A 17950-nucleotide genomic window follows, 5' to 3' on the forward strand; every position below is an offset into this window, starting at 1 on the left:
TCCTAAATGCAACCCAGCTAATAACTGTGTTATCTTATTAACCTAGCTAATGACTGTGTGACCGTGGAAAAAATGAAAAGAACACTTGTGGCATTCACAGGATGGAACACTATTAGAACTACTAAAAAACGACACACACCTATGTATACTAATCTAGAAGAAGTTGTAAAATATGTTTTAAAACTTCTTGTGAAATTATAGGACCTAATATATAAAATGATATTATTTGTGATTGATAATAAACCAAATATCAAATGTGCATGTAACCACCTGGGAGAAACTGAAGAGTATGTACCACTGACAGCTGTGTTTGGGTACGGGATGGGGGAAAGCAGCAGAGTAGGTCTACATTCCTCTACTGTCAGAAGAGTGCCCAAGAGCAGAAAGTTCGCGTATGATACATCATGACAGTAAAATGAAAGGCCTGCTGAGATGAGGCTTTACAAAAATCTTTTTGAAAGAGCAGCAGAGCACTTTCTATACCTGAACTCCTACTCAAACCCCTAACAGGTGAACTGGGTCCATCCCCAAGGAAACTGCCAGGGAGCCATAAAATACAGCTCAGAATCCTATGGTTTGCAGTTTTCAAATTGTTAGTCCATATTCTACTGTATTTCATTTAACATAATATTCCATGTATTGTAAAACAATGTTATTTTATGTAACACTAAGAAATTTTAAAATGCTGTTAATGACATACTACTGAATTTAAGACATATCCTGATTTGAGAGATGTGATGTAAAAAGATGCATGATTGGAAAGTGATGGAATATATATTAAGACAGCTATCAAAATTAGAGATTATGTTCAACATATACTGTTCATATATCATAGTGTGGAATGTTACCATCATTATCTATACTTATTAAGCCACAGTTCAGCTTCTCTACTGAGCCTATTTCTTGCTGAGTCACTTCCCAGACAACACATTAAGGGATTACCCACTGATTATGTCTAATACCACAAAGCAGCCACTAGACTACACTCATATTTAATTCATCTTTAAATGGTTTTTTTTTTTTTTTGTTTAAAGACGGGGTTTCACCATGTTGGTCAGGCTGGTCTTCAACTCCCAACCTCAGGTGATCCGCCCACCTTGGCCTCCAAAGTGCTTGGATTACAGGCGTGAGCCACCATGCCCAGCCTAAATGTGGTTTTAAAAGTTGGCTAATACACATCATAGACTTCCCAAACTGCTCAAATCCCTCATGCTGTCATGCAAGCCTCAACAGGGAAGTTCTTCCCCACACTGAGTAGATGCAAAAACTGGGACTTCAGGATTTGTAGCCAGGGGTCTCATTTTTGCTTCAAAGCACAACATTTTTATTCATAACACAACTTAAAGAGTTAGTAACAATTTTTCAGTTCCTACTTTCCTCTAAAAAGTATACCCTTTTCTTCCAATCATATCCTAAGGAAATTAATTTCCCAAATTGACTATGCTACTGAAGCATCATTTCCTTTATAAAAACTTGCCAAGAACAGATATTACCAATGTCTCCTCTGAAGGAACTGGGGGAAACTCCTGTTATTGGAAGGAATGGGGAAAAACATGTTTCAGAAATCACCATAACCTAGTCCATTTTCTGTTTTAAAAAAACACAACTTTGGGCCGGGCGCGGTGGCTCAAGCCTGTAATCCTAGCACTTTGGGAGGCCGAGGCAAGTGGATCGCGAGGTCAAGAGATCGAGATCTACCTGGTCAACATGGTGAAACCCCGTCTCTACTAAAAATACAAAAAATTAGCTGGGCACAGTGGCGCGTGCCTGTAATCCCAGCTACTCAGGAGGCTGAGGCAGGTGAATTTCCTGAACCCAGGAGGCAGAGGTTGCCGTGAGCCGAGATCGAGCCATTGCACTCCAGCCTGGGTAACAAGAGCGAAACTCCGTCTCAAAAAAACAAAAACAAAACAAAAAAAAAAACTTTGTGCCTCTCCTTATACTTGGATATTTATATATATATGATACTTCTAGTATCATAAATTAATTTTGCCTGTTTTTGCACTTTATGTAAATGGAGTCGTACAGTATCTCATACAAATACTGGACATTTTCCTTCAAGTGTTAAGGTCAGTCAGCTCAAAATGATGTGAAGCTTCCTTCTCAACTAATGACTGTATTCCAGTGACCTTATTCCTGACAATAATACTGTGTCTGGAAAAGAATGTTTTAGATATCGTCATACTCCTTTAATTATGTCCTCTATTTATATACAAAGATTTTTTTCATTCCCAGCAATACTTTATAAATCAAGGAAAACACTTAAAAAGGGACTGATCCATATTAGAACGATTAAAGTAAAAATGAGTATCTTACCAAACCTACAATCACACGGAGAATACTAGGATGTGCTGAGTGTGTACGCTGTGCTAAGCACTGGGCTGGGCACTTTACATATTCTACATTCTTTACAACAACAGTTTTTCAAGAAAGGCATTTCATGGCCAGATACAGTGGCTCACTCCTGTAATCCCAGCACTCTGGGAGGCTGAAGAGGGCAGATCACTTGATGTCAGGAGTTCGAGACCAGCCTGGTCAACATGGTAAAACCCTATCTCTACTAAAAAGACAAAAATTAACCAGGCATGGTGGCACATACGTGTAGTCCGAACTACACAGGTGGCCTGGGCAACAGAATGAGACTCTTTTTTTTTTAATAAAGAAAAAAAAAAAAAAGGGCATTTCATAATGAGGAAGCCCAGGCTTGGGGACCCAAAGCCTGCTAAACACCAAAACCTGTCTTATGCCTTTTATATTGTGTAGTCTCTTATAAAGAGGGAAGAGAAAATGACTGTCCATGTGAAGATATCACCTTTCCATCACTTTGAAGGAAATTATATGGAAAAGGCCTATAAAAACACAAGGTTCCACGTACACAGTGGAATGATTAAATTTAAAGAGAGATAACATCAAGTGTGGGAAGGATATGGAACAAATGGAATTCTCACATACTGCTGGTGGGAGGGTATGCCAAACCATTTTGGAAAACATTTGGCTGCTGAACACATGCATACCCTTTGGCTTAGCAATTCCCCTCCCAGGTGTACCCAACAGAGATGTGCTCACCAAAACACACAAAAATACTCACAATGGAACTACTTATAAAAGAACTGAAAATTACTCAAATGTTCATCAATACTAGAATGGATAAACAAATTGCAGTTATACTGTTCAGCCATGAGAATGCATGCCTTAAAAGTACATGCAGTAATATACAAAAGTTTACATAAAAGCAGCCAGAAAGAAGAGTAGATATTGTATGACTCCATTTACATAAAGTTCAAAAACAGGCAAAATTAATTTATGATACTGGAAGTCAAGACAGTGGTTTCTCTTGTTGGTAGTGAGTGGTGACCAGAAAGCACCAAAAAGAAGACTGCTGGGGTGCTGGCAATGTTCTGCTTCCTCAGCTGGGTGTGTTCCATTTGTGATAATTCATTGAGTTGTATGCGTTTAAAATTTTTTTTATTTTTTGAGTCAGGGCCTCACTGTATACAGGGCTGGGTATACAGGCTGGAGTACAGTGGTACGATCACAGCTCACTGCACCCTCAACCTTCTGGGCTCAAGGGATCTTCCCATCTGAACATCCTAAGTAGCTCAGACTACAGGAGTGTGTGACCATGCCCAGCTAATCAAAAAAATTCTTTTGGGCCAGGCGCGGTGGCTCAAGCCTGTAATCCCAGCACTTTGGGAGGCCGAGGCGGGTGGATCACGAGGTCAAGGGATCGAGACCATCCTGGTCAACATGGTGAAACCACGTCTCTACTAAAAATACAAAAAATTAGCCGGGCATGGTGGCACGTGCCTGTAATCTCAGCTACTCAGGAGGCTGAGACAGGAGAATTGCCTGAACCCAGGAGGCGGAGGTTGTGGTGAGCCGAGATTGCACCATTGCACTCCAGCCTGGGTAACGAGCGAAACTCCTGTCTCAAAAAAAAAAAAAAAAAAAAAATTCTTTGGTAGAAATGGGTTCCCATTTTGTTGCCCAAACTGGTCTCAAACTCCTGGACTCAAGTGATCCTCTAGCCTTGGCCTCCCAAAATGCTGGAATCACAGGCAGTAGCCATTGCACTCAGCCTGAGTTGTATAATTACGATTTGTGCACATTTCCGTATGTATGTTATATATCAGGAAAAAAGTTCAAAGAACAAATAACAAAATCTATAAAATTCCAGAAGAGGGCAATTCCTTGGATGATCTGAAGAAAGACCCGTTTGCATCACTTGCCAACATTTACAAACTATCCACTCTGCCAGGTGTCACAACAGAGAATAGCAAAAGCATAGATAACTCCCTTCCAAGGGAACTCGAGGTCAAGTAAGAAGAGTCTACTAAACAGACTCTTTATTTTTAAGAGAAGAGCAATCAAGAAAGAACATCTCATTATCAATTTATAATTACTTCCAAATCCCAATACAGAATACAACCTATTAACACAATTTTTAAAAACGAAGTTTATAAAACCATGAGCTATTCTAGTTATTTGCCCAGATTCAAAAAGAATTGAGAAAGAAATATTAGGCTGACCAAGGATATTACGTATTTGTTCATCGTTCCCAAAGACTCCAATTTCAGACTGAAATTTTTAAGAAATATGGGACAGGGTCCTTAATGAGCAATTTCCCAAACAATAACTTTGGCATTGATTTATCTGGGGGCTAGTTTAACAAACAAACAAAACGAAACCAAAAACCCCCGGTGTTTAAATCAGAAACAAACTAGGAATAGAGGCAGGATGTGCAGTTACCCTTTGCCAACCTACCTATCCTTGACCAAGACTTCAATAGAGTAGGAGTCCAGAAACCAACCATCCTGAGTCTCACCAGCATATATATATATTTTTTAAATGGAATCTTGCTCTGTCGCCCAGGCTGGAGTGCAATGGCGTGGTCTCGGCTCACTGCAACTTCCTCCTTCCGGGTCCAAGCAATTCTCCTGCCTCAGCCTCCTGGGTAGCTGGAATTACAGGCATGCGCCACCACGCCCAGCTAATTTTTTGTATTTTTAGTAGAGGCGGGGTTTCACCAGGTTGGCCAGGCTGGTCTCCAACTCCTACCTTAGTGACCCGCCCACCTTGACCTTCTAAAGTGCTGGGAGTGCTGGGATTACAGGCGTCAGCCACGGTGCCGAACCTCACCAGCATATTATGTGTCTCACTAAGCCTCAGTTTTCTTATCTCAGTGTGCAAAGAGAATGTTAGCTATTCATGAAACAACTTCTAGGGAAAGAGATTTATCAGGAAGCACTGACAATATTATCTAAAATCTTCGGGCTGGGCCCGGTGGCTCAAGCCTGTAATCCCAGCACTTTGGGAGGCCGAGGTGGGTGGATCACGAGGTCAAGAGATCGAGACCATCCTGGTCAACATGGTGAAACCACGTCTCTACTAAAAATACACAAAAGTAGCTGGGCATGGTGGCGCGTGCCTGTAATCCCAGCTACTCAGGAGGCTGAGGCAAGAGAATTGCCTGAACCCAGGAGGCGGAGGTTGTGGTGAGCCGAGATCGCGTCATTGCACTCCAGCCTGGGTAACAAGAGCAAAACTCCGTCTCAAAAAAAAAAAAAAATCATCTAGCACTGTGATTTTTGTAACATAATTTTAAATCTTTATCTTAAATTACATGGAACTACTTTTCAAAAGACAATAGGGAATGGCTATTATAGGTCAGGTGCTTTACATTATCACTAATCTTCCCCAATACTCTTATTTCAATTAGTAAAGACCCTGAAAGTCTGCAGGGTTAATTAAATAACTTGGACAAAGCCTCAGAACTAGTCACTGCTGATTTGGAAAAGCTAGAAAAAAGCCCAGGACTGTCTTCTCTCAAATGTGTGGAAGAGCCAGAAAAAAAGCCCAGGGCGGCTGTCCTCTCTCGAAACACTAGGTGGTAAATATGTGGCAAGCCATGGCTCCCTCTGGCACAAGGGCAAAAATCACAGATCAAGGGAGACACTCTTTTTTTGCTGCTCCTGGATGTAGCCTCAAAATCCCTCTCAGGAAAGATCTCTGGGATACATTAAGGGAAAAAAGAAAAAAATGTAGAACAGGAAATGCAGTAAGCTAACGTTTGTGTAATAAGGAATAGGGATAATATACAGTCTCGTATACTTGTATAAAGACACTTTGCAGATTTACACGAGAAAGTACGAATAGTGATTACCTATGGGGAAGACAAAGAGGAAGAGAATAGGGTAATTGGGGACAGGGTCCTTTAATATTTGAATCATCCAACCACACTGCCTATATTTTTAAATTAACTTCTAAAAAGAGGGAAAAAAAAATCTCAACTTAGCACTACTGCCAGTCAATTAACACTGGCAATTAAGAAAAGGGCTACTTAACATACCCATTCTAAAATCACACTGTTTCAACATATCCCTAATACTTCAGTTAGCATGAAGTTAGCTATGGCCAAATGATTCACTCAAGAAATATTTCCTGAGCATCTACAATGTTCCAGAGACTCTTCCAGGCACTGGAGATCAAGGAATAAACAAAACAAAGATCCTTATCTTCAAAAAGCTTACATTCTACTGGGAGAAACAGACAATATAGAATATAAAGACACAAAACATACTATGACACGTAGGAAGGTGTGCCACAAAGAAAAAGTACCACAAGAAAAGGGGATTTGGGAAGTGTTGAATAAGAAGGGGTTGGTTTGGATTTCAGGGCCTTGGAGGGTCTCACTGAGATGGCACTGGGTAAATATATGAAGGAAGTGAGAGAGACTGCCATGCAGTCCTTTGGGGGAAGAGCATTCCTGGCAGAGGCAACAGGAATCACAGAGGACCGGAGGCAGAAGCAGGCCTGCCAGGTTTGCTCAAGGAACCTGTAAGAAGCCTGTTTGGCTGGTGCAGCAAGAGCAATGGGGAAGGCAGCATAAGATGAGCTTAGAGAGGCAACAAGACCAGGTCACGTAGGGACCCACAGGTCAAAGTGAAGACTCTGGTTTTCATTCCATGTGAGATGAGTGGCACTGAAGGGTGCTGAGCAGAGAAGTAATACAATCTAACCTGTCCTTTAATGTAGTGTTCTGGCTGCTGTGTTAAGAAGAAACTGTAGCAGGGTACAACAGCAAAAGCAGTAAGAACAAGAGTGGTCAGCAGCCTCTAGGATGGCCCCAATAACTCCCACCTCCTGGTAGTCTAGCCCTTGTAGGAGTATAGACTGGATTTAGTGACCTACTTCTAACCAAGAGAGGTGATGGGATAGTACTTTTAAGGCATGGAAGGATGGTGGTTTCTGTCTTAGGGGCTCTTTAGCTCTCCCTTGGACCCCTTCCCTCTTGCTCTAGGGAAGCAAGCTATCATGCTGTGAGTAGCACAATATAGAGACCCGTTTGAAAAGAAACTGATGTCTGCAGCCAAGAGCCAGAGAGGACTTAAAAGTTTGCCAACAACCATATGAATGACCTTGTGAGTAGATGCTCCTTGCATCTAGCCTTGAGATAAGTGCATCCTCTGCCAATACCCTGATTGCGCCTAGAGACCCTGAGCCAGAAATATCAAGTCATAAGCTATATACTTGTTTTCAACAAACAAGGTTTGGAGTTATATGTTACACGGCAATAAAAACAACCAGTTAGGAGGCCAGTTCAATAATCCAAGCAAGAGATGATAGTGATTTGCACCAGAGTGTTGAAAGTGGAGGTAGTGAGAAGCTGGATTCTGGGTATATTTTAAGGTAGGGTTAACTGGATTTGTCAATATGTAAAAGAGACTAGGTGTGAGATAGGAAAGATGGAAAGAAGACAGAAGTGAATCTGAGCTTTCTGATCTGCGCAAGTGAAAAACTGTAATTGCCATTTATAAAGACAGGGAACTCTGTGAGAAGAAAAGCAGGGTAGGGAGGGAGTTGTTATCATGACTCAATTCTGGACTTATTTAGCCTGAGATGGCAATAAGACATACAAGCAGAGCCAAGAAGGCAACTAGATAAACGAGTCTAAGGTTCAAGGCTGTAGGCATCAATCTGAAACTCTTTGACATATAAATGGTAGGTATTTAAAGCCCCAAGCGCAGATGAAATCACAGGAAAATGATTGAGAGAGAAACTAAAGAGGTCAAGGACTGAGCCCTGGGATGCTCAAACCTACAGAGGTCAGGGAATTTGAGGAAAGCTCAGCAAAAGAGACTGAGCAGAAGCAGGCAGACATGCCGGAGAAAGTCCAGGCAAATATGGCATCCTGGAAGCTAAGTAAAGAAAGTGTTTCATGGGGAGGACAGTGACCAACTGTGCCAAAAACACTAGTCAGGTAGACAAGCATTCTTTGACTTCACGTTTTTATTAAGAATAGTTTATCTTTTGGATTCAAGCTACCTCGCTTTCTTGAGTAAAGTCAAGGGCGTCTTCTCCTGACGCCAGCAGTGTGTGCAGAATTCTCTGTTTCACTTGCTCCCATTCAACCAGCATTGACTCTCGATGGTACTCCTCAGCCATGCCGAAGGTCTGTCAGAAAGGAACAGAGAACAGTGACGCTCAGGAAAACAACAACAAAAAATATGGTTTCTTTTTTGTTTTATTTTTAGATGGAGTCCCACCCTGTCACCCAAGCTGGAGTGCAGTGGTGTGATGTCGACTCACCGCAACCTCCGTCTCCCAGGTTCAAGTGATTTTTCTGCCTCAGCCTCTCGAGTGGCTGACTACAGGCACCTGCCACCACATTCGGCTCATTTTTGTATTTGTAGTACAGACGGGGTTTCACCACATTGGCCAGGCTTGTCTCAAACTCCTGACCTTATGATCCACCCACCTTGGCCTCCCAAAGTGCTTGGATTAGAGGCATGAGCCACCACGCCTGGCAAACATGGTTTCTTTTAGAGCCCAGCAGAAACATAAAGCTCTCCACACATATCATATCTCCATAGGTAGAAAAAAAGCAACCTACTTTAAAAATTATCTTTGAAGAATTTACTGGCTGGGTGTGGTGGTTCACAACTGTAATCCCAGCATTTTGGGAAGCCAAGGCAGGCTGATTGCTTGAGCTATGTGTTCAAGACCAGCCTAGGCAACATGGTAAAACCCCATCTCTACAAAAAATTAGCTGGGCATGGTGCTGTACACCTGAGTCCCAGCTACTTGGGAGGCTGGGGTGCGAGGGTCACTTGAGCCCAGGAAGTCGAGGCCACAGTGAGCTGTGATTGCAACACTGCACTCCAGCCTGGGCAACAGAGCAAGACATTGTCTCCAAAAAATAAAAATAAATAAGAAATAAAACCAACCAAACAAACAAAAAACAAAACTTACCAACAACTGTTTGCAACATATCCTATTTCACTGATTTTAAGACATTTTAATAAAACCTTGGTAAAATACATATAAACCTTTTCTTTTTTTTTTTTTTTTTTTTTTTTTTTTTTTTGAGATGGCGTTTTGCTCTTGTTGCCCAGGCTGGAGTGCAATGGTGCGGTCTTGGCTCACTGCAACTTCCACCTCCCAGGTTCAAGTGATTCTCCTGCCTCAACCTCCCAAGTAGCTGGGATTACAGGTGCCCACCACCACACCTGGCTAATTTTTGGATTTTTAGTAGAGATGGGGTTTCACCATGTTGGCCAGGCTGGTCTTGAACTCCTGACTTCAAGTGATCTGCCTGCCTCAGTCTCCCAAAGTGCTGGGATTACAGGCGTGAGCCACCGTGTGTGGCCAGAAAACAATGTATTAAGTGTTGGTGAGGATATACAGAAAATGAAATCCTTGTGCACCGCAGGTAGGAATGTGAAATGGTATAGCCTCTGTGGAAATAGTATGGAGGTTCCTCAGAAAATTAAAAGTAAAATTACCATACAATTCCACTTCTGAGTATATACCCAGAAGAACTGAAAACACGGATATTTGTACACCCACATTTATAGCATTATTCACAAAAGCCAAGAAGTGGAAGTAACCCAGGTTTCCATCAGTGACTGAATGGATAAACAAAATGCGGTATATACATATAATGGACTCTTTTTCAACTTTAAAAAGAAAGGAGATTCTGACACTTGCTAGAACTTAACGACATTACGCTGATTGTCTCTGACTTATTTCACTCACAAAAAGACAAATACTGTATGATTCCATTTATGTGGGGTACCTAGAATAGTCAAATTCAGAGAAACAGAAAGTGGAGTGGTAGTTGCCAGAAGCTGCTAAGAGATGGTGGTGATGGTTGCACAACAATGTGAATGTACTTAATACCACTGAACTATACACTTGAAAATGGCCTATGTTTTTTGCTTGTAACCATCCTAATGGGTATAAAGTGGTATCTCATCGTGGTTTTAGTTTCCCTAATGACTAGTGATGTTGAGCATCTTTCCATGTGCTTATTAATATAAATGTCTTTATAAAAGCTCTGCAATTAGATCATATGTCATAGCAGTTTTTTCTTTGTAGCATATAAAATAGATTATGAAATCAAGAGTATCTTAAGATATAATAAACATCTAAGATAAGAAAAAGCAAAAGCTTCTCCCAGTGTTTTATTATTATTCCTATATTTTTCTGTTGCCCAGGCTGGAGTGCAGTGGCACGATCTCAGCTCACTGCAAACTCCACCTTCTGGGTTTATGCCATCTTCCCACCTCAGCCTCACAAGTAGGTGGGATTACAAGCGTGTGCCGCCACACCTGGCTAACTTTTGTATTAATACTTTTAGTAGAGACAGGGTTTCACCATGTTGGCCAGGCTGGTCTTGAACTCCTGACCTCAAGTGATCCGACTACCTTGGCCTCCCAAAGTGCTGGGATTACAGGCATGAGCCACTGCACTCAGCCCCAGTGATTTTATTTTATTTTTTAAAGAAACACTAATATTTTCATAGGAGGAAGGAATCCAGTAACAGAAAAACAATCTTCTGGGATTAAACTGCCTACTAGTCTATTCAAAGTTACTGAAAAGCCTCTGTCTACTGGAAGCTGCAGGTAGCTGTCAAAATTTTGCATTCAAAAGGAAAAGATAAAGAGAAAGGAGTCTGAGGTGAGGGGGTGGGAAAGAGAAGAAGGAAGATGACAAAAAAAAAAAAAAATCTGGATTAAAACAACAAAGAGAAATACTGAATTATGACCATTCTTAGCCTATTATTCTTTAATTACCAGATCAGGTTTCCCATCAGCTTAAGTCTTTTAAAAAAGTCATTTCATTTACAATCAGATTGGCATCTAATTAGGCAACACAAAGGGAATGAGTATTAGCAATGCCTGCTTTATTACTGGCAACACAGATAACTTATACTGATAATACTGATATGCATGAGCTTTGGGGAACTGTTAGAAATATGACATACATATACTCTTCCTACAAATGGGATATTTGGTTTTAGACCAATATTTATTAAAATGTGAAGAAAGAACATCAGACATACACACACAGACGTGATTAGGAAGAAGGCTGGTGTACTGATGGACTCTTTTCTAATAAATATTCTGCAGACACAGGAGAAATGACCATCATAAATTTTAAAAACAGTCTTCCAACTGGTTTTTTTTCTTTTCATTCAGAGTCAGGCAGAATGGACCATTCCAGTCAGTTAGCCTGCATTAAAAATACCCAGAGAAAAACTTTTGTTTCTTGCTCACATCAGTAAACTTAAGCATCAAAGTTATGCATTTTAAATCCATAGAAGTATGATGGAACATAAAGGTGGGGTGGAAGGGACTTCTAAGAGATAATTTTCTTAGAAGTTGTCCAGAAAGAATGCACAAGTGGAAGCCACAATTTTGTCTAAAACTTTCCTATGTAGTGGTCAAACCAACTGCTTCCTCAGCCTCTAGCTTCTCACAGCAGGGTAAAATGGAGGGCCAGGTGGCATGAGGATCAGGTAGGGTAGAAATAGGAGGCTGGGGACGGTTGATACATTAGACAGCCTATCGAGCTACAATACGAAGGGAGCACATCACAAAGTGTAGCAACTCTTTTTACTTTTTTTTTTTTTTTTTTTTTTTGAGACGGAGTTTCACTCATTACCCAGGCTGGAGTGCAATGGCGCGATCTCAGCTCACCACAACCTCCGCCTCCTGGGTTCAGGCAATTCTCCTGCCTCAGCCTCCCGAGTAGCTGGGATTACAGGCATGCGCCACCATGCCCAGCTAATTTTTGTATTGTTAGTAGAGACGGGGTTTCACCACGTTGACTAGGATGGTCTCGATCTCTTGACCTCGTGATCCACCCGCCTCAGCCTCCCAAAGTGCTGGGATTACAGGCTTGAGCCACCGCGCCCGGCCGCAACTCTTTTTTCTTAAAGACAAGACCTCTGTCTCAAGAGTCGCAGAGTAGTAAAGGCAATGAAAGAAAACAGACAATACATCACCCACAGAAACTGCTGAAGAGAACAGTGGAGGCAGACTTCCAGCATCAGGTAAGGGTCAGAATGATGAGAGTGGGAAATAACCACTCTGTTAATTAGGTTGCCTGCCTGTGTGCCAAGAACTCCTGCTTAGTACTTTGAAAACTATCAGCTTTCCGGGTGCAAATCCTCAAATATATCTGAAAGTAATGCCAGTCTTACTCACTTAGAAACAGTCTCACAACCTGAAAGAACAGTGCTGTGGTTCTGTTTGCCATTAGTGTGATAAGGAGCTTCAATAAAAATAAATGGCCCAGGACGGCAAATAGCTTGAGATCAGGAGTTCGAGACCAGCCTGGCCAACATGGTGAAACCCTGTCTCTACTAAAAATACAAACATTAGCTGGGCATAGTGGTGGGTGCCTGTAATCCCAGCTACTAGGGAGACTGAGGCAGGAGAATCACTTGAACCCTGGAGATGAAGGTTGCAGTGAGCCAAGATTGCACCACTGAACTCCAGCTCGAGTGACAGAGCAAGACCCTGTCTCAAAAATAAATAAATAAATGGCCCAATAAAAAAATTCTCTTCCCTTGCTTGCATCACCCCCAGCTTATCTTAATTACATTAGCAGTAATGGAACTTTCAATCTGTGGGCTAATCAGGGATGATCAGCCACCCATCTGTCCCATTCAAACCTATTCTGTTGAGGTCCACATCTGAACCACTGAATTAAGTGCAAGGAAGAAGGCTAACTAGAGGAACTAATGAGAGAGAATCAACAGAACTGTTCACCTAACAACTAAGAGGAGGGCAGTGAGAGTCTAAGACAGGCGTCCCCAAACTATGGCCCACGGGCTGCATGCGGCCCCCTGAGGCCATTTATCCGGGCCCCTGCCGCACTTCAGGAAGGGGCACCTCTTTCATTCGTGGTCAGTGAGAGGAGCACAGTATGTGGCGGCCCTCCAACGGTCTGAGGGACAGTGAACTGGCCCCCTGTGTAAAAAGTTTGGGGATGCCTGGTCTAAGGTGAGGAGGCAAGGACAAAAAAAAAAAAAAAGAAACCCAGGGGAAAAGAAAAAGGATAAACTGGAAGGATGTGGAGAGATATAAAAATTAAAAAGAAGGCAAAACAAATCACAGGAAGTAACAAAACAGTGGAGAACCTATTATAAATTAAATCTGAATCTTTCAAGTTATTGTTATGGTGTGGAAAATATTTCTCTTTGAACACAGTTAAGAAAAAAGGCATAGAGAGAATTGGGCAGCTGAATTAAGAACAGGTGGGGAGCATTTGAACTCCATTTTCATGAAGGGAAGAGGGCAATATGCTTTGACTTCACACTCGTTTACTACTGCACTGTTGCTGGCTTTTAGAAACACTGCATATGTTCTGATAATGTTGGTCTGTTTTTGCTGGGATGTACCAAATGGGGAAAGACAGGACACAGTTGTGGTTTTATAGCTTGTTTTCTTGGCATTTCAGCAGGACACTGGCAAGTTATTCAAACATGAAATTGTCACCAATATACCAGAAAGTTGCTCACTTTTTGTGTGAAAATGATTCTTGCTCAGTGGCAGTTTCCTGGTGTCCAGACAGGTCAAAAGTCTCCCCCTAGGCTGGCTCCCAACACAGGAATGCCTCCCTCACAAACACATATGCACACATTTTGCACTGTGGTATGTCACCTAAATGTTTTGGCTGGCTACACATTTAGTCTCAGTATGGCACAATGTTCAGAGACTGCCAATTCCAGAACCACATTCTGCGGGGTAAATGGATTAATAAAGCTTGGTAGCATTCAACAATCCTAATTTAATTTCACTGGTCCTTTACAGCAGGATAATCAATGTTGGTGAGCAACTCACTTAACAAGTGAACCAAAAAAAGTCCTTTTAAAAATATTTCCAGATCTGAATCAAGTGAATTTCTCTGTATCTATGACTAAGTACTATGGCCAACAATATAATTAATGAAATTTCGGGAAATTTATTTATGTTTTGGAGACAGAGTCTTACTCTGTCACCTAGGTTGAAGTGCAGTGGCATAATCTCAACTCACCGCAACCTCCACCTTCCAGGTCCAAGCGATTATCCTGCCTCAGCCTCCTGAGGAGCTGGGACTACAGGCATGCACCACCATAGCCGGCTAATTTTTGTATTTTTAAAGACAGGGTTTTGCTATGTTGGCCAGGCTGGTCTCGAACTCCTGACCTCAAGTGATCCACCTGCCTCGGCCTCCCAAATTGCTGGGATTACAGGTGTGAGTCACTGCGCATGGCCAGGAATTTTATTTTGATAATTAAACATATCAGTTATTTAAATAATGACTCTGGAACATTTCCTTATAAATTAGAGCTGGCAAGTCTCCCTGCTGCCCTATTTCACCTCAGTACTACTGAGACATGTTCACCTTCACAGAATATTTTAATAAAGCACACTGAGAAGCAGCATTTTTTCACTTTATTATTTTGGAACTACACAAATAAATTTTCGCTTGATAAAAGAATTAAATAAGTAAACAGCAAAACGGAGGTCTCACTTCAACCCTACTCCCTTTGCAGAGAGGACCATTGCTAGTTAATGGAATGTACCCTGCAAGCCTCTTTCCTGGGGAAAGCTGGACTTCTAGAATCAAGGACAACTAACCTTTTTTCTCTCTCACCAAAACGCCCCAGTGGCCCCAAAATCTCTTTCCCTAAAATGGGATATTATGGAAAGGTTTTGATCTTTGGATCCTTTTCAGAAATAAATAGAGATAACTCACATGTTAGTAAACAATCTTGGAGTATCTTGCAGGAATGTTTGTTGCAGAACATTGTTGCACATATAATGGCTGCTCTCTGGAGGACTTATTTACCATCTTTTCAAGCATGGAGTGAGTTTTACGTGTTTTTTGTTGTTTTTTAAGGAGTTTGGATAAATTGTTAATATAAAAGGTGGTCCAGTCATATTGTGTAATAAAAGGAAAAGAAGCTGAGGAAAACTGTCAGTGATCACAGCTGCTTTTCTGAACTGCTCATTCAGGAGAAACCAAAATACCATTTAAACAATAACAATGAAACCAAGAGTTTTTTGGTCTTTCCATTTTAAGATTAATGTAATAATTAATTCTCCAGTCCACATGTGTCTCAGATGCATTTCAGTCACTAAACACATTTGGAGTTATACACATGGTATTCTCAAAAAATAGTTTCTGTAGAACTCTCTCTCTGTAGGAGAGAACTCAGCATGGGACCCAGATTCCATCTTCTAAATCCTATGCTTCCCTAACTCTCCTAGTATACACTGCGGCCCTCATCTGCTTTTTTTGTTTGTTTGTTTTTGTTTTTGAGACAGGATCTCACTCCTCAAATTGTGTTCCCCAGAAAGGAATGCAGTGATGTGACTCCAGCTCACTGCAGCCTCCACCTCCCAGGCTCAAGGGATTCTCCCACAGCCACCCGAGTATCTGGGACCAGAGGCGTGTGCCACCATGATTAGCTAATTTTTTGTAGAGATGGTGTCTCGCTATGTTGCCTAGGCTGATCTTGAATTCCTGGGCTCAAGTGATCCTCCTGCATCAGCCTCCCAAAGTGCTAGGATTACAGTGTGAACCACCAAAGCCCAGCCCTCCTGTCCTCATCAGTGTACGTCTGTATTTTGGTTAATTTTCTTACCCTCTTCCGGGACTCTTCAATGGCAGACAGCAGGGCATTGTCCTTCTCATTCTTTAGGAAGCCCTACAAATGGGGGAAAAATTAACACAACTTAAAATCAACTTTCCAAAAATCAAAAGTATACTACAGGACAAAAAATAACCACAATGGTATCTGCTATGTTACCCACCTCCACCTCACAAAACTCTCCCAACCTGAAAACACCAAAATTGATGGTTTTTACAGAGGTTTCTTAGTTTCTTCCATTCTGGGAGTACATGATGATTGTTAGAAAGTAAAGTCTCCATGAAACGACAGTGTGGGGTTCTATATTCCATAAGCATGTAGAAGTAGACAGTCAAGACTGTCCTTCAAAATTCCTAAATGGCTCATATTGTAGATACTGCCTTGGTGATGGAGCCAGGCACAATTCCTCTAACTGTTCTTTAGTCTACATTTCTCTGTTGGTTTCAATTAATATCTTCCTAACATTGAGGATGTCATCACTGCCTACTTGTCTGTGTGCTTTTTGTTTGTCAATGTCCGGGAGATCCTAAAAATCCTGTCTTTACACATTTCTTCCAGGGTTTTGCCATGCGCACTCCCTGTTTCAGGTCTGATGATGTCCGCTGGTCGTTTAGTATAGGTGGGGTGAAAAGGCAGCCTACAAGTCTAATTTAGTATAAACAGGTTAAATGCCTGCAAAATGCAACTACACAGTAACACAATGGCAAAAGGATAGGCTTTGAAATTTGGCAGTTTCAAATCCTAGTGCCTCCATTTACTAGTAGCAGTACTTTAGCCAGGTAGCCCAAACTCCTAAACCTCAGCTTACTCGTCTGTTTAAAAAAAAAAAAAAAAGATAATGTAATCAAGTCATTGACCCAAGGCTTAATACATGTAGGTCTATTATTGGAATCGATTAGACTTAGATCTGTTGGTGACTTCCATTAATGAAAGAGATACCCAGGATGACCTCCTTTCTGCTGTTCATTGTACTTATTTGCTTCAGCTGAGATCTGATAGGAAAAGGGCTAAGACACTGTTCTGACAGCCACAGTTGCAGACAGACAGACAGATACACAGAGTGCACTTCCATGTCAACACCTTGCTCCCATACAAAGGGGCAGTTTCTTTTCCATAGCTTGGGGTGGTGGCGGCAGGGGGGGATGCTGAGTAGGAACAAGGAAGATGACCCATCAACTGACATGTAGAAATCAAAGTCTTAGTTGTAATATGAAGAACTCAAGTTACCTTACACATCTGATCCACCTATACGCCAATGCAAGGTACAAGCATGTCAAGCACACTACTGATGCATTTATACATGTCTAAGATGACCTTTTTTTTTTTTTTTTTTTTTTTTGGAGATGGAGTTTCACTCTTGCTGCCCAGGCTGGAGTGCAATGGGGCAATCTTGGCTTTCTGCAACCTCTGCCTCCTGGGTTCAAGCGATTCTCCTGCCTTACCCTCCCCAGTGGTTGGGATTACAGGCCTGCACCACTATGTCCAGCTAATTTTGTATTTTTCAATAGAGATGGGGTTTCTCTATGTTTGTCAGGCTGGTCTTGAACTCCCGACCTCAGGTGATCTGCCCACCTTGGCTTCCCAAAGTGCTGGGACTACAGGCGTAAGCCACTGCACCCAGCCTAAAATAATTTTTTTTTTTTTTTTTGAGACAAAGTCTCACTCTGTCGCCCAGGCTGGAGTGCAGTAGCACAATCTCGGCTCACTGCCATCTCTGCCTCCTGGGTTCAAGCCATCCTCCTGCCTCAGCCTCCCAAATAGCTGGGATTACAAGCATGTGCCATCACACCCAGCTAGTTTTTGTATTTTTAGTAGAGATAGGGGTTTCATCATGTTGGCCATGACGTTGGCCTGCCAAAGTGCTGGGATTACAGGTATGAGCCACCGCACCCAGCCCTGTGTTTTTGCTTTTTTTTTTTTTTTTTTTTTTGAGATGGAGTCTCGCTCTGTCACCAGGCTGGAGTGCAGTGCCGCAGTCTTGGCTCACTGTAGCCTCCGCCTCCCGGGTTCAAGCAATTC

At 41.8% G+C, this 17950-nt stretch overlaps 1 protein-coding gene across 3 annotated transcripts in view; it reads right to left on the bottom strand.

Moving 5' to 3' along the window:
- Positions 1-17950, bottom strand: part of NUP93 (nucleoporin 93) — a 117613-nt gene that overhangs the window by 33445 nt on the left and 66218 nt on the right. For all 3 annotated transcript variants that reach the window (XM_003943464.4, XM_003943465.4, XM_003943467.4), the window contains 2 exons: positions 15926-15988; positions 8326-8454 (listed from right to left, as the gene is read on the bottom strand). In XM_003943464.4, the coding sequence (XP_003943513.1) occupies positions 8326-8454; positions 15926-15988 (192 nt within the window). The remainder of the gene's footprint in view (positions 1-8325; positions 8455-15925; positions 15989-17950) is intronic.

Source organism: Saimiri boliviensis, chromosome 1, assembly GCF_048565385.1.
Source record: "Saimiri boliviensis isolate mSaiBol1 chromosome 1, mSaiBol1.pri, whole genome shotgun sequence".
NCBI lineage: Eukaryota > Metazoa > Chordata > Mammalia > Primates > Cebidae > Saimiri > Saimiri boliviensis.